The following is a 25,870-nucleotide window of genomic DNA, read 5'->3' on the forward strand; positions in this document are numbered from 1 at the left end:
TCGTTTTATTATAATAACCTACATTTATATTTAATTAAATTTGAAATGTTTATAGTTTCAGGTTTTCCATGAAACAAAGTGCATCTCGTATGCTCAGAAGGCCTAAAAGTATGCAATACTTTCTGAGAACTCAGGTAGATTTAAGGTGAGAGTCGCGCACCTAATGAAAGGTGAATCAACTCACATCATTGATTACAATAAATATACAATAGATGATAATCGCACCCATATACAATATAAATTTACTAATAGCTTTGTTTAGATTATTTGATGATTCATCCTGATATTTATTTCCTCTTCATGTAACTTACATCCGGCGCCCACCCCCATTTCATCAAATTCGCCCCTGGTCTCGGCTTATCTTAGTCTCTCTTTTCGCTCTCTCTCCGCGAATTTCGCACTCGTTTTCAGCACTAAGCAGAGAATTTCTGAGAGAGAAATTGAAGAAAACGTAAAGCCATGGCGTTCTTTTCAGTTTCACATTGGCGGTCGTTGAGCATGGACGTGGCCATGTATTTCTGTTTGAGTGTGTGTGAGTGTTAGTGTTTGTGTAAGAAGTTCGGCGGCAACGAAAACGTGAAATAGTGAAGCATTAAGGCACAAAGTGAAGAAAATACTCGCACATAAACCCATGTTAGTGTGTTTGTCTAAGCCCTTCTACCTCTTTTTTTTTGCTACCTGCCAATTTGTTAACTTTATTGTTGCTACCGCTTGCGTGCCGTGAATCAAAGTAACAACAACCGTCACAACAACAACATGCTCAAATAAATGTAAGTGTGTAAGTGACCGTGGAGCGATTTAATAACAGTGCACCGCCAGGAATAGCAACTAAAATCTGTTTTAAAACGCGCGACGAATGAGTTTAAAATCGATTGCAGTTCGCAAAAATTGGTCAACATCACCAGAAGTATAATCAACTCAAATCCAAACAATGCCCTTTAGTTATATACCATGTATTTTATACTGTAGATGTATCATATCCCGTGACTCATCCGATTTGCTTTTGCATATGCAATCTCTACGCAAATTACTTGTGTGACCAAAAGAAAACTATTAATAAGCTGCGTTGAAGATGATAACACAATTGTCAAGCGGAAAATATCATAAATCATGTAGGGAATATTTAATAATTTATTGCTCTAACAATTAGGCTCTCATAAAATAAGTTATGATTAAATACAAATAATTCAATTAGATTGTGCTGCTTACCCCGCACCCCTTCGAATTAAAAGATTAGCAAAATTGTGAATGAAAACGTACAACGAACATATAAAGTATTATTTTCAAGAATTATTTGCTTTATGTTTCATAACATTCGACCACCTACTGCCACTACTTTTTAATGTCGCCTACCCAAAATTTTGCCAGTTCTTCCTACTCGAAACGTCTGCAATGCCAAGAATTTTAATAAAATGCAATGAGTACTCGGTTGAGAATAATTTAAATTTAGCCACGCGCCTTTCTGGCCCACTGACAACTCTCGCCAGCCAAGTGTTCGTCGAAAAAGTCATTAACCTCGGTGATTTGGATTCGAATGTTGTCGTCAGTCGAGAATCAGTGTAACAAATATTGAATGTTATGCTAATGGGAAAGATAATGGTGGCCAGTTCGCAAACATGACCGATATATTTGACTTTATAGGTCAACGATGTTGACGCTGAAATTCTGATCTGCAAATATTGCGACCCTTATAAAAACCCGTATATAAAACCCAGAGAAGAGGTCAGTTATCGCGAAGCCAGCGCATCAAAAAGTTTGCTCAATAAACAATTGTCTGCGACAAAGGAATCAGCAAAATGTCACTGGGTTGATATATAGGGTTGATATGTATCCAAGAAGGGTTCGGCAGGGCAGTACCCTGTATTGAAGAGGAAGAGTAAACCTCTGAACACAGCGTTTTGAAAAAGGCAAAAATGGAAACAATAAATAATGATCCGCCTTTGTTGCTTTAGGCATCAGTAAATTATTTACTGCGATCATTTCCTACAGCTGCGGTCAAGATATTAGCTACAAATGCATTTGAAAACATGAAGAGAACAGTCACGATAAAATATTTTCGCTTAACAATGCTCAAACAAAATGGGTTAACTCTTTATTTTTTTTTTATCGTAAACAACTAATCTTTTGTCCGCATCTGTTTACTTGCTTACTTCGCTTATACTCGTATATATACGATAAATTAGCTTATTTGGTTTATACCTACTATATATACAGTTGAAAGTCTCGGTCCTATCGCATTCTCATTGTTTATCCAGAATTTAAAACGCTCGCGGACATTTGCTATTTCAACAACAAGGGATCACAAGGGAGTGATAAATCAATACTTTAGGAAATCTTATTTAAAATATAGTAAAATAAACCCTTAAAAACTATGAGTTACCTTGACGGTCTAATCAAACTAGTAGTTAGCAAACTACGTCACTTTATTGTTTCTTTGAAGGCTTAAACTCATGAGAGAAATAAATCAAATCGAACACGAGCATACACAGAGAAAAATATATTATTTGTTTTATATTACAATAATTATTATGATCTTAACTTTATTAGGAGGATTGATATTGGAAATATCATGATTGCTATCACATTATTCTATATTATATTGCTGCAATACTAAAATACTATGATTATTATATAATTTGCTATTGTGTATAATTTTACGATCGCTCTGCAAACCTATAGCGATCCCCTCTAGAGTAAACCGACCGATTTATGATGTCATGTTCGCCCCACCAGAAAGGCCGGGATCACATGGCACATGGTCGGAATGGTCTTGGTAATATAATTTGAGCTCGGAGCCGAGTTCGCGGCGTGATTTTAGATCATTAGCTCACCGGTTAGCAGAAATTCTCGCATTTTTCAGTCTCTCTTTTAGGACGGAAATTCATTACTCTATATGTATATGGAGCTAACTAAATGAGCTCATCTTGGCATCATTACATAATGTACTTCCCCGAAGAATTCAATATATAAACGGCATGTGTAACTATGAGCTTGTTTGCTTGGTTAATTGGTATCTAATCGTTGGAAACTGACCCCCAGAGACACCTCTCGAAATCAAATGGAGACCGCTCAAACACTCAAACGCTGACTTTGACATCGCCCACACGCAAAGTTGAGTGTATTTTAGCTCAGCGCGTTTTCAGATACATTTATATACACAGAAGTATCTGAACATGCATCGGGTTTTTTGTGGCATCGGCCATATAAATGGCGGCAATTAGTATAATCAGCCCGAAGCTGTTGCATTTCTGTTAAATGTTAAATGCATTTCAATTGTTTTCCGTGCCGCGAGTTTCCTTCACCGGTTTCGTCGCATGTCTAATTGTGAAAAATATCGATTTTAGAATTTCAAATTGCATTATTGTACTACAGGTTGTTAAAGCTCTGTCTCCGATTCCTCGAACTGCCATGAGTAATTGCTATTTAATTACATAACCCCGTGCTCTATAAAAAAAATTGTATGTTCTATCTGATTTCATTTCAGTTGAAGAGTGGAACTTTCATTTTCGACAAACAACGATGTGTGGGACGCGATAAGACAGTCGGAAAGAAGAACAACAATCTCAGCTATAAAAGAGCACAATAAACAAACTAAATTGGAGGTGGAATTAAAATAGGAGAGAACAATGACAATTACGTACACAGGTGAAGTGGCCACTTGTCGCGGCTTTGGCTGTTTTCTCAAATTGCTGCTCAGGTGAGTGATGTTAAAGACTTATGTACTTCACCCAATATCATCTATATGCTATGGCAGTATAGTGCGAAATTGTTAGCTGCTTTGCTAATTATAGACCATTGACACACTTCGGAGAATTAGATGGGATAATCAGCAGAGCAACACACAAGAGCAGCAAATGCAAATTATATAACTTTCCACTTTCCTTCATATGGCAAACTGCAATTGCCACCCTTACCTCCTCGTCTATATTATGTGTAATCTAGACCCGTGTAGTCATAACTCTGACATCTGTCACGGCTTGTTGTCTGAATTCTAATTTAATAATGTGGGGGTAGAGTTATTTCCCTACGCAGTTCGCCCATTCATGTATTGCTGATATGGTTTGTAATCTATGGGGCTGCCAGTTAAATAGCTGATGATCTAATTAAGCTGCTGTTTATAACGCCCAATAATGGTCAATAACCCATGGTCAATGGGATTCTCCCTTCATGATTCACTGGTCCTCCTATAAAATGCTCTTTTCAAAGTTTCCAAAAAAATAAGCATATAATATTGTTTTTGTATTCAGTAAAGTACCTTTTCTTGGCCGTAAAATATCGTTTGATTGTTCATTATATCACGCTTTATTCGCCTGATAAGCTTTATAAATATCGTCTGAACGTCATGTCAAGCGCACATTTCTGCAGACAATGTTTATATTTCGAGGGCTACAAGTATATTTTATGACGTTTCGTGTGTCAACAACAAGTGGCCAAAATAATTCAGCCCATATCAGCAGGTTAGATTCGCCATGACATATCATCCTCAGACACAGTGCCGCTGGTCAAATACGAATTCGAATATCAAGTGGGGATTCTGGAACGAATCCGTAGCAGAACTTATTATTGCCTGATAAGGTTTAGTTTATGCTGATTAGCTTGACGTGTTCGCTCTATTTTTATAGGCTGATGTGGAAGAATTGCATTGTATAGTAATTACGAATTTAAAGGTTCAATACTAATTTTCCCCCTTTTCAGATGGCGAGGAAGCATTTACAAACTGGTTTGGCTAGATCTTCTGGCCTTCTTGACCATATACTATGCGATCAACATGGTGTATCGCTTTGGACTCAATCCTGCACAAAAAGAGTGAGTTATAAAAAAGCTTGTCCTATTTTAAAGAAGTTTACTAATAATGCACCATCTTTCAGAACCTTTGAGGCCATTGTTCAGTACTGTGATAGTTACAGAGAACTCATACCCCTGTCCTTTGTCCTGGGTTTCTATGTATCGATTGTGATGACCCGTTGGTGGAACCAGTACACCTCCATTCCCTGGCCAGATCCCATCGCCGTGTTTGTCAGCTCGAATGTCCATGGCCAGGATGAGCGAGGACGCATGATGAGACGAACAATAATGCGATATGTGTGCCTTTGCCTGACGATGGTCCTGGCGAATGTGTCGCCCAGGGTGAAGAAGCGTTTCCCCGGCCTCAATAATCTGGTGGAAGCGGGTCTGCTCAATGACAATGAGAAGACCATCATCGAGACCATGAACAAGGCCTTTCCCAGACCTTCGAAGCACTGGCTGCCCATCGTTTGGGCTGCCAGCATTATAACCAGGGCCAGAAAGGAAGGTCGCATTCGTGATGATTTTGCTGTGAAGACCATCATCGATGAGCTGAACAAGTTTCGTGGTCAGTGTGGACTCCTCATCAGCTACGATACCATCAGTGTACCCCTGGTGTACACCCAAGTGGTGACCCTGGCGGTGTATTCGTACTTCCTTACCTGCTGCATGGGTCAGCAATGGACAGATGGCAAGGTGGTGGGCAATACCACATACCTGAACAAGGTGGATCTATACTTTCCTGTCTTTACAACGCTGCAGTTCTTCTTCTACATGGGTTGGCTCAAGGTGGCCGAGTCGCTGATAAATCCATTTGGCGAAGACGATGATGATTTTGAGGTACGCATTCAAAAATTATTTAATAGTTCTGCGAAAAAGAACCAATAAAATGTATTCCTCAGGTCAACTGGATGGTGGATCGCAATCTACAGGTGTCCTACTTGATCGTCGACGAGATGCATCACGACCATCCGGAGCTGCTGAAGGATCAGTACTGGGACGAGGTGTTCCCCAACGAGCTGCCCTACACAATAGCTGCCGAGCGATTCCGGGAGAATCATCCAGAGCCGTCCACTGCCAAGATAGAGGTGCCCAAGAATGCGGCCATGCCATCGACAATGTCGTCCGTTCGCATCGATGAAATGGTTGGTAATGCTAATGGTGATCCCGCTGCGGACGCGAAAGCCCCGAACCCGGTTACGGGTCAAGTTCAAGTTCCGGTTGCGGACTCCGGCGTCCAAACCGTTACTTATGATTTTCCCAAGGGCTCGCTAGATGAGGAGGTTAGAATCAAAACGTTGGCCGCATTCCCTAGCGTTACGAAGCATTGGCACCAGACACTCAATCGGTTAACAATATTCATCATTCCCTCGTCCTACGATCCGATTAAATTGAAAACTAAAACCAAATCAAAATCAAAATTTAAAATTTCTAACCTCTTTTTCTTGTTCAACACGAAGAAACATTGCTTTTGTGGGATCACAAATCGCTCATTGGCATTCTGAATTACAGCGGTGCTTGGTATATATTATAAATAATCTAGATGTACACATTGTGTATTAAAATAAGGAGAAATCACAGTAATGTCCATATTTTAGTTTTAGTTTTAAGTATTTATATTTTGAACTATCGTATCGATTTGGCATCACTTTTACTTTAGAAGTCATATTTTTGTATAAATCGATTGTTTCCAGTCTATCATTCCTCAGTTTATATTCCCATACTTATCTTACTGTGCCTATCTCCAGTCTAACCATAAGTTAAGAATGGTGTTTGTGTCTCTATGCTTTAAGAATGTGAATACTAACTTTTGATTCTAATTGTCTAAAAGATCTGTCCACAGCCTAAGCCTTTAACAGCACTTCGCACGCACGACTTTCAATTGCTTTCTGCTGCACTGACCTTAGAGCACTAAATGGTTTCAAGTAATCCGGGCACAGCGGAACTAAAACAAGCACAATCTATCTACTAACTAGTTAATAAATATATGTCTAACGTGATGCTTTCTATTCCCCAAAACCAGGCTGATGATGCCAGTGGCATTCACTTCTCAGCTGGAAATGGCAAAATGCGCCTTGATTCCTCGCCTTCGCTGGTGAGCGTTTCGGGAACTCTATCACGGGTAAATACGGTGGCGTCGGCCCTCAAGCGTTTCCTGAGCCGCGACGATAGCAGGCCGGGATCGGCCACGCCCAGTCAGGATCAGCCCTACAAATTCCCGGCCAGCGCCAGTTCGGCAAGTTTGTCGGCAGCCGTTGTAGGATCGGCTACATCGGCCGGAAAACCAGCTGGCAGCCTAAGGATTACGCAGCAAGTGATCGAGGAGGTGGACGAACAGGCGACCATAACATCCATGAGAGCCAATGAGCCGCGTCCCAATGTCATGGACATATTCGCACAAACCTCGTCGGGAGCTGGAACCTCTGGACCGCTGCAGCCACCACCGGCCCACTCGGAACCGGTGGACATCCCATCGCGTCCGCCCTCATACAATCGTGCCCAGTCCCAGTACGAACCCAACCTATTCCCACCTGGCGGAGTGGATGCCCTGCTCAGTACTTCGGCTCCTGCGGGCGGCAGTCCCCTGCTGCTGTCCAATGCAGCCACTGCACCCAGTTCACCAGTGGGTGAGAGCTCCAAGTCCCTGTACGATCCTCAGAAGGCCGCCAGCCGAGAGACAGGTGAGTCACTTATCCGTTTCCTATCCCAATCAGCGGATGTGTTAGAGCGCCCAACCGCTTCTTAAACTCATTTTTAACATTTGTGTATCTTCATTTTCAACAAATTCGGGAACTTTTGAAGAGAGGCCCGATGCACCGCAGGTTTTCAGGTGGTTCGTCACGCCCGGTAAAGTTCACATCCATTGGCCCTATTAACTTGTTCGAATATTTTAGCTTGCTCTTCTACGTAATCGTTGCTGGTTTTCCCCTATTACACTCTTATTTTTGTTGAATTGTTTGTTCTTATATTATGATTTATTTATAAAAAATATATAAACAGTCATTTCTTGTCTACTCTAAAATATTTTTAATTGAAACTTATTTAATAACAATAAATAAACTATTACTAATTCTAGCAATTTATTTTTGATTATAATCTGAAAAATTAATCATTATCGCTAATAAGCTTATTGTTTTATAGTAACGATTTTTTAATTATTGAATTTAGTTTTGTATTCAAGCTAACGAACTCACAACAAAACCAAAACTTCCCAAAATATGTATCTTTTCCAAACTGTCTTAAATTTTTCATTTTTAATTTAGTTATCTATTTGAATTTTAAAACAATTGGCATGTGTTTTTTTGAAAGCGATGCCCACTTGTTGAGTACATACCCCAGCTTGGCCCTTTTAAATTAAATAATTTGCGCTATGTTTGACCGCAGAATAGGTTTCTGGTTGGTCAAGTAGGTAGCGATGAACCCGTAACCTCAACTTCATATTGGTACCCACCTAGCATTAGTCCTAGCCATTTCGTAGACGTTGCACGTTGCGAATGATGAATTTAACCATTGCATATACTTTACTGACACTCACCATCTATGTTTCTAGTGGAGAACATTGACCTGCGGTCCTCCACGGATCTCCTGGGCAATGCGGCTGTGCAGCCCGAGTACGAGGGCGATGACTTCGATAAGCTGAAGGCGGAACGCGAGAAGGAGAAACTGATGCGACAGCAGAAGAATCTGGCCAGAACCATTAGCACCGCTCCGGGAATGGAAGCCACGGCTGTGCCGATGGTGCCAATGGTCCCAGTGAACGTGGCGGTGCAGCAGGCACAGCTGCAACCAGTTGCATCCAGTGCCGATCTTCTGGCCGGCGGAGATCAGTTCTCCAATTCGACGATGAAGTCGGAGGACGCCATCAACGGCAGTTGAAGGACACCTAGTATTTTGTTTCGTACACTTACCTAGTTTAAGTCTAGTGCATTATTTAGTTCCCCTTAGCTGCTAAGCTAAATTACCTATACTATATACTAGACGTATATGCCGCTGACACTGGACATACGCAAAAATAACGGACAGTTTAAGAATGCTCATAATGTCTAAAACGAGCTCGAGTGATGATGGACCTAATTAACGCAGTTAATAACACAAATACTAATATCTAAGTAGAAAGTTTTTGAATTTTACAAATATAAGTTATTTTGTAAATTAATGACGATTTGTTTTTAATCATTTAAAAGGGCAAGTTTTGATTGGCTGTAAAATTACACGTTTTCAAAGAAATGAAATCAAAATTTGAAGTATACATAATATAGCATACAAATAAATCTGCGATTCTTTCAACGGAATCTCAAAAATATTCGTACTTTTAGCTGTAGAATTTTATATGTTTAACGGCCGCTAAAAACATACGAAAAGACTTAAATAAAAATAAAATGCCAAATAAAAAACATTCCGTTTTTTGCCGTTAACAGTTTTATTAAATAATTGCTCTGTAGTTCCGGAACCTGTGGTTCGTGAACTGTAACCAATGGAACAGTCCGCAGCCCTGTTTGCTTGTGTAGTTAGCAGCCCTGGTATTTTTGCAAGGCAGGGCTGTTAATCAAAACAAAACGAAAGTATATTTTCGATGTTTTCTGAATATGTCGGATATTCTCGCAGAAACACAAGCCGCAAACAGAGATTCAACAATTTGGCACCAATGGTGTCGCCTGTGCTCCAAGGAGCATCCAACGAACCAAAATGTATTCTTCAGGGAGGCGAAACAAAACTCCTGGGCGAGCACAATGGCCATGACCATTGGCAAGTACTTTTGGGTCGATGTAACTGCTATAAATTTACATATTCCAAACAGAACACTAAGAGCATGCCTTTCAGATCAAAAGGGAGGATGAGCTGAGCAATTTTCTGTGTGCCGAGTGCTTCACATTGATGGACTGCCTCATTGACTTTTCGGAGAGGGTTCGCAAAGTCCAGATCCTTTTCAGCAAATTGCAGATGTTACACTCAAATAATTTGATGGATTATGAGAAAATTCGAGAGGACTGCGGTGTGGCCACCGATGGATGGAAGCATATAATGCTCGGCGCCGTGGAAGAAAGTCTTCCCCAGATTGACGAAGAAATCATCAGCGAGGAACAACCAATGGTCTGCGAAACAGAAACATCCAGTAGAATGAAAAGTGAAATCCTAATGATACCGAATTTTTTGGTGCAAGAAAAATGTCTTCAGGAAAAACAAGACTTTCCCAAAGAGGAAGATGTTATTGAAGAAGAAATGCAAATTTCTGGGGTGGAAGAGGAAATCCTAGAAGAGGTGGAAGATCTTGCCGAGGAAGAGGTTGAAACTGTGGAGGAAGAAGTTGAAACTGTGGAGGAAGAGATTGACACTGTGGGCGAAGTGGTTGAAGCTGTGGAGGAAGAGGTGGAACCCCAAGACGCTACAGATTGCTTAGTGGAGGAAGTGGAGCACATGACGGAGGATCGCTATATCGAGGAGTCGCAGATTATAGAAGAAAGCCAAGTTTCAGATTTCCACTTGGAAACATATGAAATAGTACAACACGATCCGCAAAAGGAACCCGTAGAAACAAAAGACACCGTGGAATCTATGGAATCAAACGAGGATACCCAGGAAGATATCTCCCCAGAGCATGTAACCGATGAGGAGGATGAAATTCCAGAGGAACCAGCCATGTATAAGTGCAATATTTGCAAAAAGCCGTATAAGAAACCCAAAGCCTACAAGCGGCACATGGAGGAGGTTCACAACACTGTGGCCGATGACCTGCCACAGTTGGAGTGCAATCAGTGCAAACTATGTTTTCCAACAGTCGCCCAACTGCATGCCCACCACCGAACCCATGTACGCGCCAAACCAAGGACAGATAACTGCTGTCCACACTGCGAAAAGCGCTTCACCACCGCGGGAACACTGAAGCGACACATAGAAGGCATCCACAACCAAATAAAGCCCTATGTCTGCGACCTTTGCGGCAAGAGCTTCAATTACATTACGGGACTGAAGGATCACAAACTTGTGCACACAGATGAGTGCCCCTTCGAGTGTCCCGTGTGCAAGCGAGGCTTTAAAAACAATGCGAGGTTAAAGGTAGGTTGTCATGTACGCTAATCCACTACAGTACGATTAACTAGTTACCCAATCTTTGGCCAGATCCATTTGGATACGCACAGTGCCGAGATCTACGAGTGCACTGTATGCGGCTTGAAGTTAAAAACCAGACGCACATTTAACAAACACAAATTGGTGCACTCAGATGCACGGCAATTCAAGTGTGAAGTCTGCGGATCGGCGTTCAAGCGAAGTAAGACACTGAAGGCACATCTCATCCTTCACACCGGCATCCGGCCGTATAAGTGCAATTTTTGCGGTAGAGACTTCGCCAATGGCTCAAACTGTCGATCGCACAAACGGCAGGCGCATCCCAAGGAGCTGGCCGAAGAGGAAGCTCGCGGAGTGACACGATCCACACTTCTTCCAATGCTGGACGAACTGACAATTGCGTATGTTACAAAATTAGAGTGTAATCCAGTAGTTTATTGACTATTCCCTTCTATTTTTAACCAGGTCCAAGCTTTTGAAAACACCTGCAGGTCCTTGCAAAGTAAAGGGTAGTAGGGCAAAAGCTGCGCCTAAACGTCAAGATAATGGCAATGAATCTCCAACGAAGGACACCGATGGTGCCATCCTCTACGAGCTGGTCGAGGAGCTTGATTACTCCTAAGTATTTAAATAAACTTTAATAAGATACTCACATGAAACTTGCGATTACAAGGGTCTCTTGGTTTATTCACATTGCTAGTTTAGGTTCTTAAAAGCTAGATTACAAATCGAGAGTTGAGTTTACAATTCTTAAATGCTTCATAGGCAGCAGAAATGGAAAAAACATTTAGCTTAGGCAAAACTAATAGAATACATAAATCACAAGGCAATCAACAAATTTCGAACACCATATTCATAATAAATAACAAAGAATTTAACAACAAGCTAGTGGAACTGCCAGTGCCACCGTACCATAAATCAAATATTTTTCGCAATAGGCTTTGGAATGTACAGATCGATATTCAAGAAGCATAGAACTGCCTTTGGATGCTCCACCCGAAAATGATTGGCCCTATATGTGGCCATCATTTCCAAGTGTGGTAAATATCCAAGGACACACTTAAAAAAGATCACATTTCGGGATGGACAAAATACAATTACGATTTTATAGCTATATGTTTGGTAGGAGTGGTCAATTCGTACCGTTGCGAAGAATTATAAAAGGATTGGGCTAATCTAAGGACAATATTATTTAATTTAACTATGAATGTATAGTTGCATATTTGAGCATTGTTTAAAACACTTTTCTTTTACGAAATAACCAAAGACTATTAAATGGCAAAGTTTGTGCGAATTGGATACGAATTGTCCAAAGATTCAATTCCCATCTTCTTTGCCTAGAAAACCGACCAACTCAGATTTGGGAGTACTACACTATGGACCTACTTTTAGACAAATTGAGCTTATATCATACAGCTAAAATGTACAAATTTCACTACATACATAAAGAGCAAGTAAATTTGCACCCTGCAACCTGATCCGCCTAACTGAATCCCCATCGCAGGCCGAAAAGCAGGAGAGCAGCGGTGATTATGGCCACGGAACGTGATTTCTCACTGCCCGCTCCACAGGCGAGGTTGTCGCGCGGATATTTGTTGAGCGGATCGGGCTCCTCGCCCGGACGACACTGCTTGCCCTGAACAGCAAATTGTGCTCCGCACAGTTCGTGGCAAGGCGGGCACATAATCGTGCCCTTGTGCAGCCATCCATTGGCCGCAATTCGAATGGAAAGCTTCTGCCCGGGAAAGGAGCACTTGTAGCTATAGTTGCCCACCAGGATGTGCAGCCGTCCGTCGAAGCAATCGTACTTGTAGCATCCGCTGCCCCAATGCTGCCACTCACGCGTCTGGTAACAGGATCGCTCCTCCCACATTGACTCGCTGTGATCGAAGCACTTTGCTCCCTCGCCATAGCTCTCCAAGGCGAAGTTCTTCTCAGGCTCTGTAGACGGTTATAAGTGTATATTAGTTACACATCCATTTAAGTATGTACAGTTTGGTAGTCTTACTGGGATTATTCTCTGTAAAGCGACAATGAGATCCTCGCACTATCACGTTCTTGCTGCGCCAGGTAAACTCCTGAATGTAGGGACAGTGATCCGCCAGCGAAACCGAACCGCCGTAGAACCCCTCCTCGCCGTCCTTCACATGATTTAGGCTATCGAAGTTTTGGTAGCCTTTGGGCAGCTCAAAATCATGGCGGATAAGATTGCAAAGGGCCACAGAGTTGCGATCATCTGTGCATTCGGTTTGGAGAGGATCCTGCTTGACCTTCGAGCAGAAGGGATGTATAGAGCGACCCCTTTTACAAATGAAATATATATAATAAGTAATGGATCACATATTTTGCCAAAGAATCCTATTACCTAGCATGGTTGTACTGTATCCAATCCTTGCAACTACGCATGGCAAACGCACATCCCATTCCCTTGCCCCAGGTCAGCGGCGTTGCCATGGAGTAGTTGGCCCGATACCAGCCGGAGTCCTCCATCAATGCAAGGGTGATGCGCGAGAAGACCGGCGACTGTGTGTGCGTGCCAGTCATGGCCTCATTTTCCAGGATGCGCTTTTCCCAGTGGGTCAGGGCGGTACCTTCGCCACCCTGATCCTCCAGCTCGGCGCCCTCCAACTTATTGCAGTTAAAGTGGGCGCGCACCTCGGCAATAACGCGAGGCGTGACCATCATGTCCACTACCTTGTTAACATGGCCACCACGCACAGACCAGTTCTCTCGCACCACCTTGCGAATGGTCTCGTTGCTCCACTGATGGATCTGCAATCTGAAAATGGACTTTACGGATTAGACGGGAATTTGTAACAAGACAATTGTCTCACTTTTCATTCAGGTACGGCTTGCCAGTGTCTAATTTTCGGGGCGTTCGTGGTTTTCCCTCATCGTCCCTGAAGAAAGCGTACAAGCTCACGGAGAATCCCAGTGCGTGCAGAATCTCGTGCTTTACGGTGGAGATCAGTGTCTGCAGTTCCTGCGGCTTTGTGCTAATGCTCTCCGGACAGAGATTCGCATGACCGGCGATTGGACGATCCAGAGCCGCTTCCTGTTGACAATGGGCCGCATAGGCCACGGTTAGACCCTTGAAACAACGCTGCGTCTGCCTGGCGGACACGTAGAACACAAAGTCCGCATTCTCGATGCCTTCGCCCGGCTGTGTGTTACTATCGATTCTACAATTCTGACCCGTAGCATTGCACACCCGACAGACCTGCAAAAATACAATTATAATTATAATGGACAAGTGTAAAAAATGTTGTGGTAATAAGCCAAGACATAAAAATCTCCAGAAAATAAATAAATTTCTGCTTTTAAGAAAATACAGAAGGCACGCTAATTATTTGTATAAATGCTGCTTATATAATCACATATTTTGTTGAAATGTTTACAACCCGACAACAGACATGGAATTTAGCAAAGGGCGTGTTGTAAGCTACCAACTACATATTTAAGTGACCCACGATCAAAGCTGCAAGTGCTCATGAGTGGCTTAAACCAGTTTTCAATTTTACCAGTTTAAATTTGGTTCAAGCCAAGGTCATTCTTTAAAATAAGTCATTTCGAGCTGAGCCAGGCGTGGCTAATTTTCAACTAGAACTTTCTTGAGCTGCACTTGAGTGGGTAGCTTTGTTGGGATTCCGTGGATTACTTACATCCAAGTGCGCATCGGGCACCTGAACCTCGCCGCACATCGTCGTCGCCTTGCAATGGTCGATGCAGTGGGTGTGTCCGTTTTTCACGTACACCTGGGTGCTGTCGCATTTCCTGAAAATTAATATTAATATTTTATACAGTTTTGCGGTTTTCTTGAAAACAGTCGTCCAACGTACCTATTGAGGCGGATAACGCCCTTGGTCTCTCGCACCATCAGGGCCTGTTCCCAGAACTGCACGGCTTCCGGGAGCACGGTGTCCTGGTGGGGATTAAAAGGTATTCAGTATTGCACGTCGTGGCCGGTGTGGCCCAGGAAAGCCAGAAATGTCAACTCACATTTATCAAATTAAATTTCTCTTCTTCCAGCCTGGCAGGAGGCAAGTGAAAAAGCATGAAACAACAAGAAAATAGTTTTGTTTATGAAATTCTGCAGATAAAGGGGTCGCACAAAGGCGTGGGTGTCGTTTCCTATTTCCTGTAGGGATTCTGTGAAATCTGAGAAGCCAATTTGCCATTCTCGACACATAAAAGCCTTGACAACCAATTTATTTGATGCCTTTGTTATCGCCATTAAAGCTTATTACTGAACTTGCATAGGTCTAAGAACATTTCCATCTTACAAAGGAGATTACAATATATTACACAGTTTTCACCGCAAGTTGATGATGATGATGGATTGCTCTACATATTTAAAATCTGTCGTAAATTGACCTGACTTTTCCGATTAATAAGTAATCAATCCAATCAGAATCGCTACAGGACCGGATAATCGGATTAAAATATGGCAGTTATATTAAGCTTGAAATCGTTTTAAGCTTCAATTGAGCATGAAATCAATTAGTAATTGTAAATTCCTCGACGAAAGCACTTTTACACGAAGGTCGTCGCTTATTCGCTGTCAACTTTTTGATACTTGCACTCATGCCGGGTAATTGTGTACCTGTTAGCACCTGTTTGAGTCACTTATTCACGACTAAATTATTCATTGAATCGAACGCGAGACCCGAAATTAAAGCCAAGTCGAGTCAACTCAACTCAACTCTCCGCTTTCCTGTTGACCTTGTCCGCTGCCAATATACGCCAATCGATCGTTCGGATCGAAGCGAGCTAACTGTCAGCCAATCTGGCCAGCTAAAGTGGCCAACAGCCAGAGGAGACACCTCGGCCCACTGCGTGGATTTGGACAAATTGCGCACACACATGGTCAACCGATTTGGGCCTGAACTCAGGCAGTATAGTTATGGTATAGTAGTAGTTTGGTTACCCAACCCGGTGCGGCGGTAACGGTGCATGGCCAAAGCAATACGGTCCGGAAAGTGAGTTATTTACTCGGTTTTGTTAACTTGACATTCGGCCAAGTCAAATTGTAAACTGTTTTTTCTGTCTGCTTGGCTGGCTGCCATTAAAGTGCAATTAAAGCCAATTTTCAGAGCTGGAGCGCAGACTTACACTGCGAAAAACTCGATTCTTTGGCGGGGTAAGATTGCAATGCATTTAAAGTTTATACGAAAATTTCCCCACACAATTTAATGACTTATTCAATTGATTGTTGAGCTTTTCTGTTACTTAAGAACGGCTCGAAATAGGTATAATTTATAGTTATTTTTCTGAGTGTAACCGACACTCACCTGTAGACGGATTCGTCGTAGACGAGCAGAATTCGCAGTGGCTGCTCGGCTGCCACGCTGCGCCGGCGGACGCTATGCCTCGCTGGATCTCCGGCGGAGTCATCTTCGCTATCAGCCAGTTGGATGCGCACGCCATGGACGACCTATAAAACGAGAGAGAGAAAAAAAGTTAGATGGATGGATGATGAGACCGATAGCAGAAAGGGAGAGCAGACCGCGAGCAGCTGAGATGAAATCAAGAAATCAGTCAGCGGAGCTTAAACGAAAGCGAAATTTTCGTTGTTAACTATTAAATGACGACATGTAGTCAGACAAAGGCCACACAAAAAGGCAGCTCCGCGGCGGTAATTGGTCTGCGCAAATTGCAGGGAAATTAATTTTAAATTGCCCGCCAAAATGTCGAACGATTGGCACATCGAAATGTCAATGATTTGCGGGGCTGCGGCTGATTATATTATATTGTTTTGGCTATTTCGTTTTAGGTTTTATCTGGCCATTGTTTCGTTTCGTTGCCATTATTATGGCAGTCGCATTGTGCAATCTGTGCCAATTATTAGGAATAAATTAGATGTCTTCGTTGAATATGCATGGCGGCCCCTTGATCCACAGATAATCGGCTGCCAGACAGACAAAGCACTTGACACTCTCATCATCAGTATAGATTGTCACCGACATTTTATCTCGGAGATTCGCCTGAGTGCGGCTAAAAATATGCTCATCAAATATGTACACATGCATTACGGATGTCTGGCTGTCTTTCCGTCCGGAAAGCGGCCTTAAAAGGTTCTGTCCGCCCAAGAAGTCTGCGGCGAGCGGGGGGATTCGGCAAGCAAAAGTATCTTTTCCATTCATCACAGGCTAACTGAAAAGCCAGGCTGAGTAAAAGCCATTTTCATTGACAGTGGCAATTGAAAATTACGCCTAATAAAGCTAATTTGCACACAAGAAATGTAGCTGAGCTGCCTTCATTAACGGAGCACCATATGTCCCCCAGCGTGGGAAGTGATTTCCTAGGTGTTCTCAGTGCCCAAGTGCGGATTGTAACCGCCGATAAATGGCAAAGTTAGACACCTGCACGAATACGAACACGAATCCGAAGAAAAAACATTCCTATTTACCCAACTACCATCCAAGAACAACAATAGTTGTGAGGCAATCGCGATCTGACAAAAGAGTTTGGCATTGAAATGAGCTGAACAAACAGCGCTGTGGTTGTGATGAAGTGCTGGGGGGATTGGACCAATCCCGGTGATTTATCTCGCACTCATCAAAGCCATCGGAGGAGCACTAATGACTGCAGATCAGCCGCCAACGTGACAATATCTGCCTGTCATTGTTTCTTCAATTCTTCAATCATCATTGTTTACAAATAAGATTGATTACAAATTATTCACCTTTACTCAGATAATAATAGTTATAAGGGTTAACATAACTCAGAAATAAGTTTTGTATTTGAATAGGTTGCATGAACAAACTACTATATAATTCCAAAACTCAACCCCCACCAGGCACGCCCTGCAAAAGTCATGTGTTAAGATAAGTAAAGTAACCATAAGCCACCTAATAATAATAATAAACGTGACAAAGACCCTCGAAAAAAATAAACAACCAGTACGATGTATGATGTACGATCTTCACATTGATCGTGCCCAGCTGGGGAGCATTATCCCCCCAAAAAGCTGCTAAGTTGCTGCGGTCGAGTGCATTGAAAAAGCATTTTTGAAAAAACCGCACAAATTAAAAATCATCTGCGAAACGTTTGGCAGGTGAAAGATGATGACGCACAATACCATTTGGATGGGCAGCTCGATGAGTTTGATGTCATTAATGGTTAGTGAAATCACACGGTGGGATTCCAAGTTATAGGAGTGTCAATATCTGAACGGCATTAACGCAATCCGAATGAATTGTGCATGTGAGCAGCGAACGATGAAAGTACAGCAGAAATGAACACGATGTTATGTTTTCCATACCTAAAGCATTAAATCATTAGTGGCAAAATAAATTTTAATCGATATTTAATTAGTTACCAAAATATTATTCCCAATACAAACAAGATTAAATAAGAAACAAGAAAGAATACTATAGTCGACTATCAGATACCCCTTACTCGGCTAGTGGAAATGCAAACGCAACATTTTATCATTTATCTGGGATAAATTTTTTTTAAATTGTTCCAAAAGTGTACCGTTAGAAATTGCCAAAAACAAACAAGAAAACGAAGAAAAATCTAAATATTTTTCAAAAGTGTGAGTGGGCGTTTTCAATTTTTAGAAATATTGATTAAAATTTCCGGACAAATAATTAAAAGATCAAATCAGACGAATGTCATCAATGGTAATTACAAATGTATTAACAAAACTGATTTATTACTATTATAGATTTCGAAACGAACAGCTCACAGTATTAGACAGCAAAATGTTCAAAGTTCAAGTTGCTTACTTCTGTATATTTTGTTTTAATAACTTTGGTGTCATACCTGTTAGTAAGATACCATATATCCTGGAGTATTGGATTAAAATATAGTTATCTCCAAGGTACATGGATCGTACAAGTTCAATTCCCTCAACTGCGAAGTTTTTGCTAAGGAAGTGGGAAAACTGAAGCTGTGCCAAATTAAGGCGATTGATAGGATGCACAACATGATCAACATTGAAGCCATTTTGTATAAAACCATAACTGAGGTAATGGTGATATCGGAAAACATTTTCCTATGACCAAAACTAATTTTTTTCGGAAGGGTGAAGTCCATTTCAAAATAGTTAAACGCGAGAGTGGCGGTTGGCATCCTTTTTTCTACGACATACGAATGGACGTTTGCCAATTCTTTAAGAATCGCAGGAGATTCTTCATTTCCAATTTAATATATTCGTTTATAAAGCCATACACAAATGTTAATCACACATGTCCGTATATGGTAAGAAAATTTTGGAATTTAATTTGCATTTTGCAATTGTAAAAACATTTCGAACATATATCAACAGAAGGGCACAGAGCTGCGACTGTGGAATTGGTCTCCTGATGAAGATGCGGTCTTAGCCAAATTCCCAGTTGACCACGGCACATATGGCCTACACACAACTTGGTATGTCAACAAAGCGATGACATTAAAAATAAATGGATCTGTAATGTTTTTTAGGTAACATTGCATATGAGTTTCAGAACGATGATAAAAGATTACATAATTGAACTGGAAGTATTCCTTAAAAGGATGATATGATAATATGTTTATTACCATATTTTTCGCCACACTTTCCAATCACAGTTGCTTATTCAATCGGTGATAAGACGTAATGCCCAACCCGCTTGCATACTGACACACATTTGAGTGGCAAACAAATTTTTTTCTTTGGTTTGTGGGCCACATTCGAGCGTGTCCAGCTTTTGGCCATGCGACTCACGTTTAAGGCAGAAATGGTAACAATTCAAACAGAAAATACAAAAAAAGAAGAAAAAAAACGACGGCCGGCAAAGAAAAGCAAAGAGAAATGCGTTCGTTTTGGCCACAGTTGGCTGCGCATGCGCCCGCCTGATTACCTCCCGTATTTACTTTTAAAGCCAAACAAATAAGAGGCGGCTAAAAGAGCCGTCATAAATGGCCAACTGCAAGCCACGCACGTTTGCTTTGGGCGATTCGAGGCGGGGGTATTTGTGGCGAGGATTGGGATTACGACGAAGCGCCAACGCGGTTTGTCCAGTTGCGCATGCTAATTTGGGCGCGGGAATCGATCATCGATGGTGGTGCTGGTTGGGTAATTATTTACGACTGTCTCTGGCTCGGAGGCAGTTGCTCCGAACGCCAATCGGCAACCAATCCGTAACTGACAACATTTCTGCCTCTTCATCTCGCCCATTTACACTCTCTTCCGCACAACATTGTTGCAGAGAAAGAAAATGGTTTTTCGATTAGGAAAAACCGAATTGTTTTGGATATGTCAAATGTTTGCAAGTACAGCATAAGCAATTATTTTTTTTACCAATTTAAACTCCTTTTCTTAATGCAGCTATCAGTAAAACATGATCTTAACCATATGTGCAGACAAATTTATTCACTGATTATAAATATTCATGCTGCTGTTGATTCAAAGCAACAATAAAATTAGCATAAACGCCGTAATATGTTGATACTAACTAATATAATCAGCTTTGTTCCCGTTTTTAATAACCTAATTTTAGGACGGCGATTTTGAGAAGGAGATAAAGTAAATGGTGTTTAAATATTCAATGGAAATAGCAAAAAACTAACTTTCTTGCACACATTTTCGCCGAGTGTAATTTTCCGCCGACTGTCACCTGCGTTCAACGCTCGCTCAAGTTCGGCAGATCAATCGAAATCGCGCCTTTCAGTCGAGCGTTTGTGTATGGGCTTTCACTTTCGTTTGGCCAGCACTCTCACTCTTGGATTCTCTGGAGCAGTTTCGCCGTTCGCTGCTCAGCTTACCAATATTTTAATATTATTTGAGCCGGGTTTTGCCGATGGCCAAAGCTTTGCCTGACTCATCTGTTCGCCGTCTGTCTGATTATTATTAGTTTTACTCAATTCGTTCGTTACCTCACCAGTTTGACCGCAAAAAGAAGCAAGCTGTGTGTTACTTAATTGAAACTATGAACTGCAGCTAATCTAAGGCACTTTAGCACCAGCAGATCAGCCGCTAGTCAAGTGGCACAATTTACGCCGCTGCTCAAACAAATTGGGATGATAGGGCAGTCAATTGAATAATTGCATTAACTGGCACTGAAAAGTTCCATGAATGCGCTGCTTGCTTTCGAAATGAATATTAAGTGCAAAAATTCCAACAACTGAATGTGTGTATCTGTGCAGTTGATTATTTCAATCAGTATTGAAATAAAATATAAAAATCCCCTGCAAATAAATGTCTCGCATGCAGCAGCAAAAAACCGTGAAATCATTCAGATTAATAACATTCATTTTTCTTACCTTGCTGCAATGCAATAAATTCAACAATTAAGATCATCTCTTAATTATTTAAATTTCTTGACAGTTCATGCAAGGTTAAATAAACCATTGACTTCCCAAAATAAAAATGTAGTAAAACAAGATGAAATTAATGTTTCTTTGGTGAAAGGAAAACAATACCGCAATGCATCAAATTAAATGTTGCATAAAATGGCTGTTTGTCTCTAATTATAAGAAACCCATTAAAAATAAATGCAAGAGTAAATTTATTTCCTATTAATACCACAGCACACTTGTGAAATTCACAGAATTTATTAATTGTTTGAAACTAATATCCTGAAAGCCATCATATCGATTGAAACACTTTAGAAAGCATTTCCTAGAATAAATTAGCACAAGCAAATTAAATTCATGCCCTGATCTGCCGCTGCAAATTCGCAATCAGTAAGACAAAGCCTAATTAGTATGTGATTCAACGAAGAACACGTTCTCCGTTGAAATCGAGAAACAGCACGTTGGATTGCACAAGTGCAGAGTGATTGGTAACGAAAATTCATGCATACATATACCTTCTCTTTGCAATTTGTCCCAAAATGCGGGGTCTTAAAGGGCTTAAAGGACCGACTCCACGCACATGAAACTCTTCACTTGTTTGTTCGCCGACAGATGGCGTTGTTGTGTTTCAAAACAGTTTCGCTTAAAGGCCATGAGGAGCGCGTCATCGCCATGAATATTCAACGGCCATTTGGCCAACTGCGTTTGGCTTAAGATAAACGTGTTTTTCGCCCAGCCTCTGTGAGTTCGAGATCTTTGCTAGCCCGTCCATTTGCCATTACTATGGCAACTATGTTGCTAATATTAGCTTCTGTTCGCAGCATTTTAATTAAATATGAACAAATATATGGCAAGTGCAGTTGCTGTCATTATGATAAAGTTTGTTTTTCACTTTCTATACATAACTTTTACAACTTGCCACAAAAACACGCATGCATGTAACTTTAATGGCTTTTTCACAAATTCGAGAAATGCAGGCATGCATTAAAACGAAACATGAGCATAAAACTAAAGTTTTACAATGTTCCGCAACGAGAAATGTGAATTGTTGAAGTTTTAGGGGGAATTTTGTAGTTAACTCATTTGTCGAAAAAGCAAAGGGATTTTTACTGCTCTATACATATATCAATTGTGTTGCACTATAATCGCAAAAGAGATGCAACTTTATATTGGCAGGCTATGCAAATTTGTATCTGATCAATTTCTCATTTTTATGCATTATGCAGTTGACAGGAATCCCTCCACTTGCTGCAACTGAAGCTGCAGGACTCCTAATTGGCCAATTACACTAGCAAGTCGATGAATAGCACTCTGCCAAGTCAACCAGCACTATTTTCCCGGGAAGACCTGAGAATCCGTAATCGATTTCCTTTTCTATCTTGCAACTTCTCGTCGAGAAGGACGCTTCAAACTTTGTTGAATAACTTCTTGTTGGTTGCTGTCCGGATCGTTTTGTTGCATCGTAAACTTGCTTGTTTAAAGTTCGCTTTCGACAAGTTGATAAATATTTAATCGTGATGGGGCTGACGCAGAAATGCAGAAGTATAGTATATATAGTATGGATAGACTGCTATCCACTTAATATGTAAATGGAAATACATACATACGTACATGCAGATGCTTGCAACACACATTGTCGATATGAATGCATTTGCATTCGTGTTTATAGCACCTTTTTTGATTGTACTGATTAAGTTCTATTCAGTTTAGCTCGTGATAAATAAAGCTTTTTATCCTGAACGGAGATTCGCTGCAGCTCAGTTTGGTAAGCCAAAAGATAATTTATGCTGACAGTTTTTCGGAAGTTAAGTGTGCTTTTATAGGATTAGAAGGTCAGTACAGTCCGCGACATCGCTGACAGGCGGGCACGCACGCTGGCAACGTGACAAATGATTCAATTTGGCGAATTTTACACATTGCTGCAGTTGCCGACAGTCGCGTTCTTCAATTTATATAAGACTAATTAGAATCGAGTGCTTCGGTTTCAACTGGACCGGTATTTAATTGGATGGCCGTGCCATACGGATATGTATGTACATATATTTGTATATATATGTCTTTATCCTCCTCCGCAAACACTGCTCCTGTCAGGATGATTTTCAGTGTCCAGACAGCAGGACATTCCGTGCGCAGAGAGACACATAATCTGGACGACGGTTTTTTGCATTTACAACAGTTTAAGTTACAGATAATTCAATTAATTACACGCTGGGCGACCTCGACAGCATCGTTAACCGTCGACAGTCGCTGAATTAATTCATTTCCCTGCCATTCCAGTTCACTTTTACTGGCTCGAAAACAAAGTAGTTACTCGCTAATTAAAACTTTTGCGTTCGTACAGATTTTTTATATATTTTTACCGAATGGAAAAGTTTTGTGTCCCCTGGTGAGTTTGAAAATATGCATCCTGTCAAACTTTACAAAAATCTGATGTATCTTTTGTGCAAACCATACTATATATGCTTTATTCCTGCCACATCATATTCAGCTGCGTATTAATTTCGATCTCCACAACTGCATATGTTTGGAAAGTTATAAAACACCTGGGGAAATGCATATTTCCCAGAATATTTTAAGTTCGATTATACTGCAGTTGCAACGCAGGACAGACTGTACCCGCCTCGATACAGTAATCATGTAAATTCCCCCTTTTTGCGCAATTGAAGGCGACCTTTATTTATGGCGACGCGCCAATTAAAACGCCGTTGATTGGAAAGCAGTAAAGTGCAAGCGAAAAACTTCCAAAGATACAAAAACAAAAGCCCGGCGGAATCCAGATCCCAAGCAATAAGTTGGCGGACAGAGTCTGACATTAAACCCTAACTAGATCACTGGATGTGGATGTGGATGTGGTGCAGGTGGAGGCGGTTTGGTAACCACGATGGTGGGTTACACGTTAATATGCAGCACCACCACCTGACTGACAAACTAAACCACATTGCATTGACTGACTACTGAATCTCGAATCTCGAATGCGCATATTATTATCCAGCGGAATTAGTCAATAAGCTGTGGTTGCCACCAACCATCGCTAGATGTTTATTGTTTCAGTTTCTGCCTCTGTTTCTATGGCAGAATTATGAGAATGGCAATTTCAGGGCTCCTCTTAAATCGGCACTAATTAGGCCTGTCTCTTCCATGCCAGAGCCCAATCAATTATAAATTTTCCGCGAGCACAGTATGCACCAATTAGGAACTTGGCCTAATGAGCACGAAGGACAATCTGCCCAAATGGCCGAAGCAGAAACAAACAAGAAATTCGAGCATCGAAATTTACTGGTAAATTTCCGAAATTGCTATTTAAACTTTTAAGGACTTTTTCTTTACCAAATTACCAAAACATCTACATATCTTGAACTATATCTTGTAATCTAGCTATCTAGCATAAAAATCTTTGATAGTTGCAATATTTATCTTGCTTTTAAAATATTTTAAACAAGACTTTATAATATAGAAAATGTAGTTGGGGCTGTAAATATTTGGCACACGTGTGCGGGTGAACTCTTAAAGACTCCGTGTTCCCAAAATAGCCCTTTCCCGGATATTATTTGTTTTATTTGCGGAGGAAGGGCGGAGCAAGAGAAGGCCAATTCAACCCAATACCATCCAATCCAATCCCTTCATTTTGGAGCCAAACGAACGCAACTCACCTCGTGGGCCTTTGGATGCTGGTGCTGGCAGTTGTGAGCGGTGGCCGAAACGAGGAGCCAAGAGCAGATGCCGACGGCTGCCAGGAATTTGGCCATGTTACCGAGGGGGCGGGGCGGGGGCGAGTTGGCCATGGTGTTTTACTTCGGGGTAGAATATTGCTGTGGATATTATAGAGTACTCAGCATTGTAGCGGTGATCCTTTTCATTGTCAGGATTAGTACGATTTTTGTTTAACTATCACTTGACTTCAACACGCATATCTGCACTTAAAATTCTTTGTTTATTTTCCTCTTTGTTTGCTTATGTTTGCTGCTTTTTCGCCGTTTGCTTTGTCAATTAACTCGCGAAAACCGGCTCGATTCGAATCCCTTTCCTCTCACTCGCACACATAAACAATTCGCACACACACACAAATATACGCACACACAGAGACACTCAATTATTGGGGCCTTTGGACTACTTTTTGTTTTTGTTTTCGGGTGGGTGTGTCCGTGTTCGCCAATCTCAGCCCACGCCAAAAAAAAATGCACAAAACTACAGCAAACTACAAACTGCAGTTAGCCGCAAAGCAGGAACAAACTCGCACTTAAATGTCAAATTCTCATGAACTGTCCGTGCAGCGAGAGCATTCTGTAGGACTCACTGCCATTCCCGACACAGTGGGCACTCAATAAGCGCATTCGCCGAGCCTTTTCATTCAGCAAAACCATAAAAACACTCGCGCTAACGGGGGGCGTTTGGATACCGGCGGGGGTGGTTGGCACGAACAACAAACACAGAAATACGCGAGTCGAATCGTCCGACAACGACGTTAACGTTCGCCAGCCGATTTTGTTTTGAATCGAGTCTCTATCCAAATGCATATATACATGGACACAAAGACAGAGTGGCCATTCAACGAAAACGAAAATCACGGTCTTATGCTTTTCCGAATCTGGTAACACCTTCTTATTAGCGCTAAAATATTCCGCGAAAATAATAAACATCGAGCGTTACGTTGCTTATCTATATTTCAAATCGACTTTATTAAAAATCAACATAACGGCAAAACATGGATAATTCAATGCCAACTGCTAATGCTCACACCAAAAACATAACGAACTGT

At 41.3% G+C, this 25,870-nt stretch overlaps 4 protein-coding genes across 11 annotated transcripts; 3 read left to right on the forward strand and 1 right to left on the reverse strand.

The window, feature by feature from the left end:
- The first annotated feature begins 478 nt into the window (after positions 1-478).
- Positions 479-9,077, forward strand: LOC6606980 (bestrophin-2). Of its 7 annotated transcripts, none has more exons than XM_032721104.1 (8): positions 479-778; positions 3,485-3,697; positions 4,696-4,806; positions 4,869-5,625; positions 5,688-6,068; positions 6,809-7,466; positions 7,588-7,632; positions 8,336-9,077. In XM_032721104.1, exons 2-8 carry the CDS (start codon positions 3,627-3,629, stop codon positions 8,659-8,661), a joined length of 2,349 nt encoding a protein of 782 aa, XP_032576995.1. In that variant the 5' UTR covers positions 479-778; positions 3,485-3,626; the 3' UTR covers positions 8,662-9,077. The 7 variants fall into 7 exon arrangements, with proteins under 7 accessions (XP_032576995.1, XP_032576993.1, XP_032576997.1 ...); XM_032721102.1 differs by having other exon boundaries at positions 479-770; XM_032721106.1 differs by having other exon boundaries at positions 479-770; positions 5,688-5,930.
- A 233-nt stretch (positions 9,078-9,310) lies between these two features.
- Positions 9,311-11,510, forward strand: LOC6606981 (zinc finger protein weckle). The gene is made up of 4 exons (XM_032720954.1): positions 9,311-9,551; positions 9,607-10,839; positions 10,903-11,252; positions 11,317-11,510. The coding sequence occupies exons 1-4, from the start codon at positions 9,372-9,374 to the stop codon at positions 11,471-11,473; spliced, it is 1,920 nt and encodes a 639-aa protein (XP_032576845.1). The 5' UTR covers positions 9,311-9,371; the 3' UTR covers positions 11,474-11,510.
- Position 11,511: 1 nt separating this feature from the next.
- Positions 11,512-25,613, reverse strand: LOC6606982 (leishmanolysin-like peptidase). Of its 2 annotated transcripts, XM_032720953.1 has the most exons (10): positions 25,409-25,613; positions 24,765-24,923; positions 16,143-16,285; positions 14,851-14,881; positions 14,691-14,773; positions 14,514-14,625; positions 13,686-14,071; positions 13,217-13,630; positions 12,860-13,152; positions 11,512-12,792 (listed from the first exon to the last, which is right to left on the reverse strand). In XM_032720953.1, exons 2-10 carry the CDS (start codon positions 24,894-24,896, stop codon positions 12,335-12,337), a joined length of 2,052 nt encoding a protein of 683 aa, XP_032576844.1. In that variant the 5' UTR covers positions 24,897-24,923; positions 25,409-25,613; the 3' UTR covers positions 11,512-12,334. The 2 variants fall into 2 exon arrangements, with proteins under 2 accessions (XP_032576844.1, XP_032576842.1); XM_032720951.1 differs by having other exon boundaries at positions 24,765-25,612.
- Positions 18,431-19,304, forward strand: LOC116801436. The gene is made up of 4 exons (XM_032720955.1): positions 18,431-18,612; positions 18,669-18,826; positions 18,883-19,059; positions 19,127-19,304. The coding sequence occupies exons 1-4, from the start codon at positions 18,468-18,470 to the stop codon at positions 19,283-19,285; spliced, it is 639 nt and encodes a 212-aa protein (XP_032576846.1). The 5' UTR covers positions 18,431-18,467; the 3' UTR covers positions 19,286-19,304.
- Positions 25,614-25,870: the final 257 nt, after the last annotated feature.

This window comes from Drosophila sechellia, chromosome 3R, assembly GCF_004382195.2.
Source record: "Drosophila sechellia strain sech25 chromosome 3R, ASM438219v1, whole genome shotgun sequence".
In the NCBI taxonomy this organism is placed as follows: domain Eukaryota; kingdom Metazoa; phylum Arthropoda; class Insecta; order Diptera; family Drosophilidae; genus Drosophila; species Drosophila sechellia.

Excerpts from the sequence above, each read along its gene's own strand:
- LOC6606980 (XM_032721104.1), top strand. The coding sequence starts at position 3,627 with ATGACAATTACGTACACAGGTGAAGTGGCCACTTGTCGCGGCTTTGGC. Across the intron at positions 4,807-4,868 it reads CTCAATCCTGCACAAAAAGA|AACCTTTGAGGCCATTGTTC; the intron begins GTGAGTTATAAA and ends ACCATCTTTCAG. Across the intron at positions 7,633-8,335 it reads CAGGTGGTTCGTCACGCCCG|TGGAGAACATTGACCTGCGG; the intron begins GTAAAGTTCACA and ends CTATGTTTCTAG.
- LOC6606981 (XM_032720954.1), top strand. The coding sequence starts at position 9,372 with ATGTCGGATATTCTCGCAGAAACACAAGCCGCAAACAGAGATTCAACA. Across the intron at positions 9,552-9,606 it reads GCAAGTACTTTTGGGTCGAT|ATCAAAAGGGAGGATGAGCT; the intron begins GTAACTGCTATA and ends CATGCCTTTCAG. Across the intron at positions 11,253-11,316 it reads CTGGACGAACTGACAATTGC|GTCCAAGCTTTTGAAAACAC; the intron begins GTATGTTACAAA and ends ATTTTTAACCAG.
- LOC116801436 (XM_032720955.1), top strand. The coding sequence starts at position 18,468 with ATGTCATCAATGGTAATTACAAATGTATTAACAAAACTGATTTATTAC. Across the intron at positions 18,613-18,668 it reads ATTTTGTTTTAATAACTTTG|TTATCTCCAAGGTACATGGA; the intron begins GTGTCATACCTG and ends ATTAAAATATAG. Across the intron at positions 18,827-18,882 it reads TGTATAAAACCATAACTGAG|GGTGAAGTCCATTTCAAAAT; the intron begins GTAATGGTGATA and ends TTTTTTCGGAAG.
- LOC6606982 (XM_032720953.1), bottom strand. The coding sequence starts at position 24,896 with ATGGCCAACTCGCCCCCGCCCCGCCCCCTCGGTAACATGGCCAAATTC. Across the intron at positions 14,882-16,142 it reads TACGACGAATCCGTCTACAG|GCTGGAAGAAGAGAAATTTA; the intron begins GTGAGTGTCGGT and ends GCCTCCTGCCAG. Across the intron at positions 14,774-14,850 it reads AGAAATTTAATTTGATAAAT|GACACCGTGCTCCCGGAAGC; the intron begins GTGAGTTGACAT and ends AATCCCCACCAG.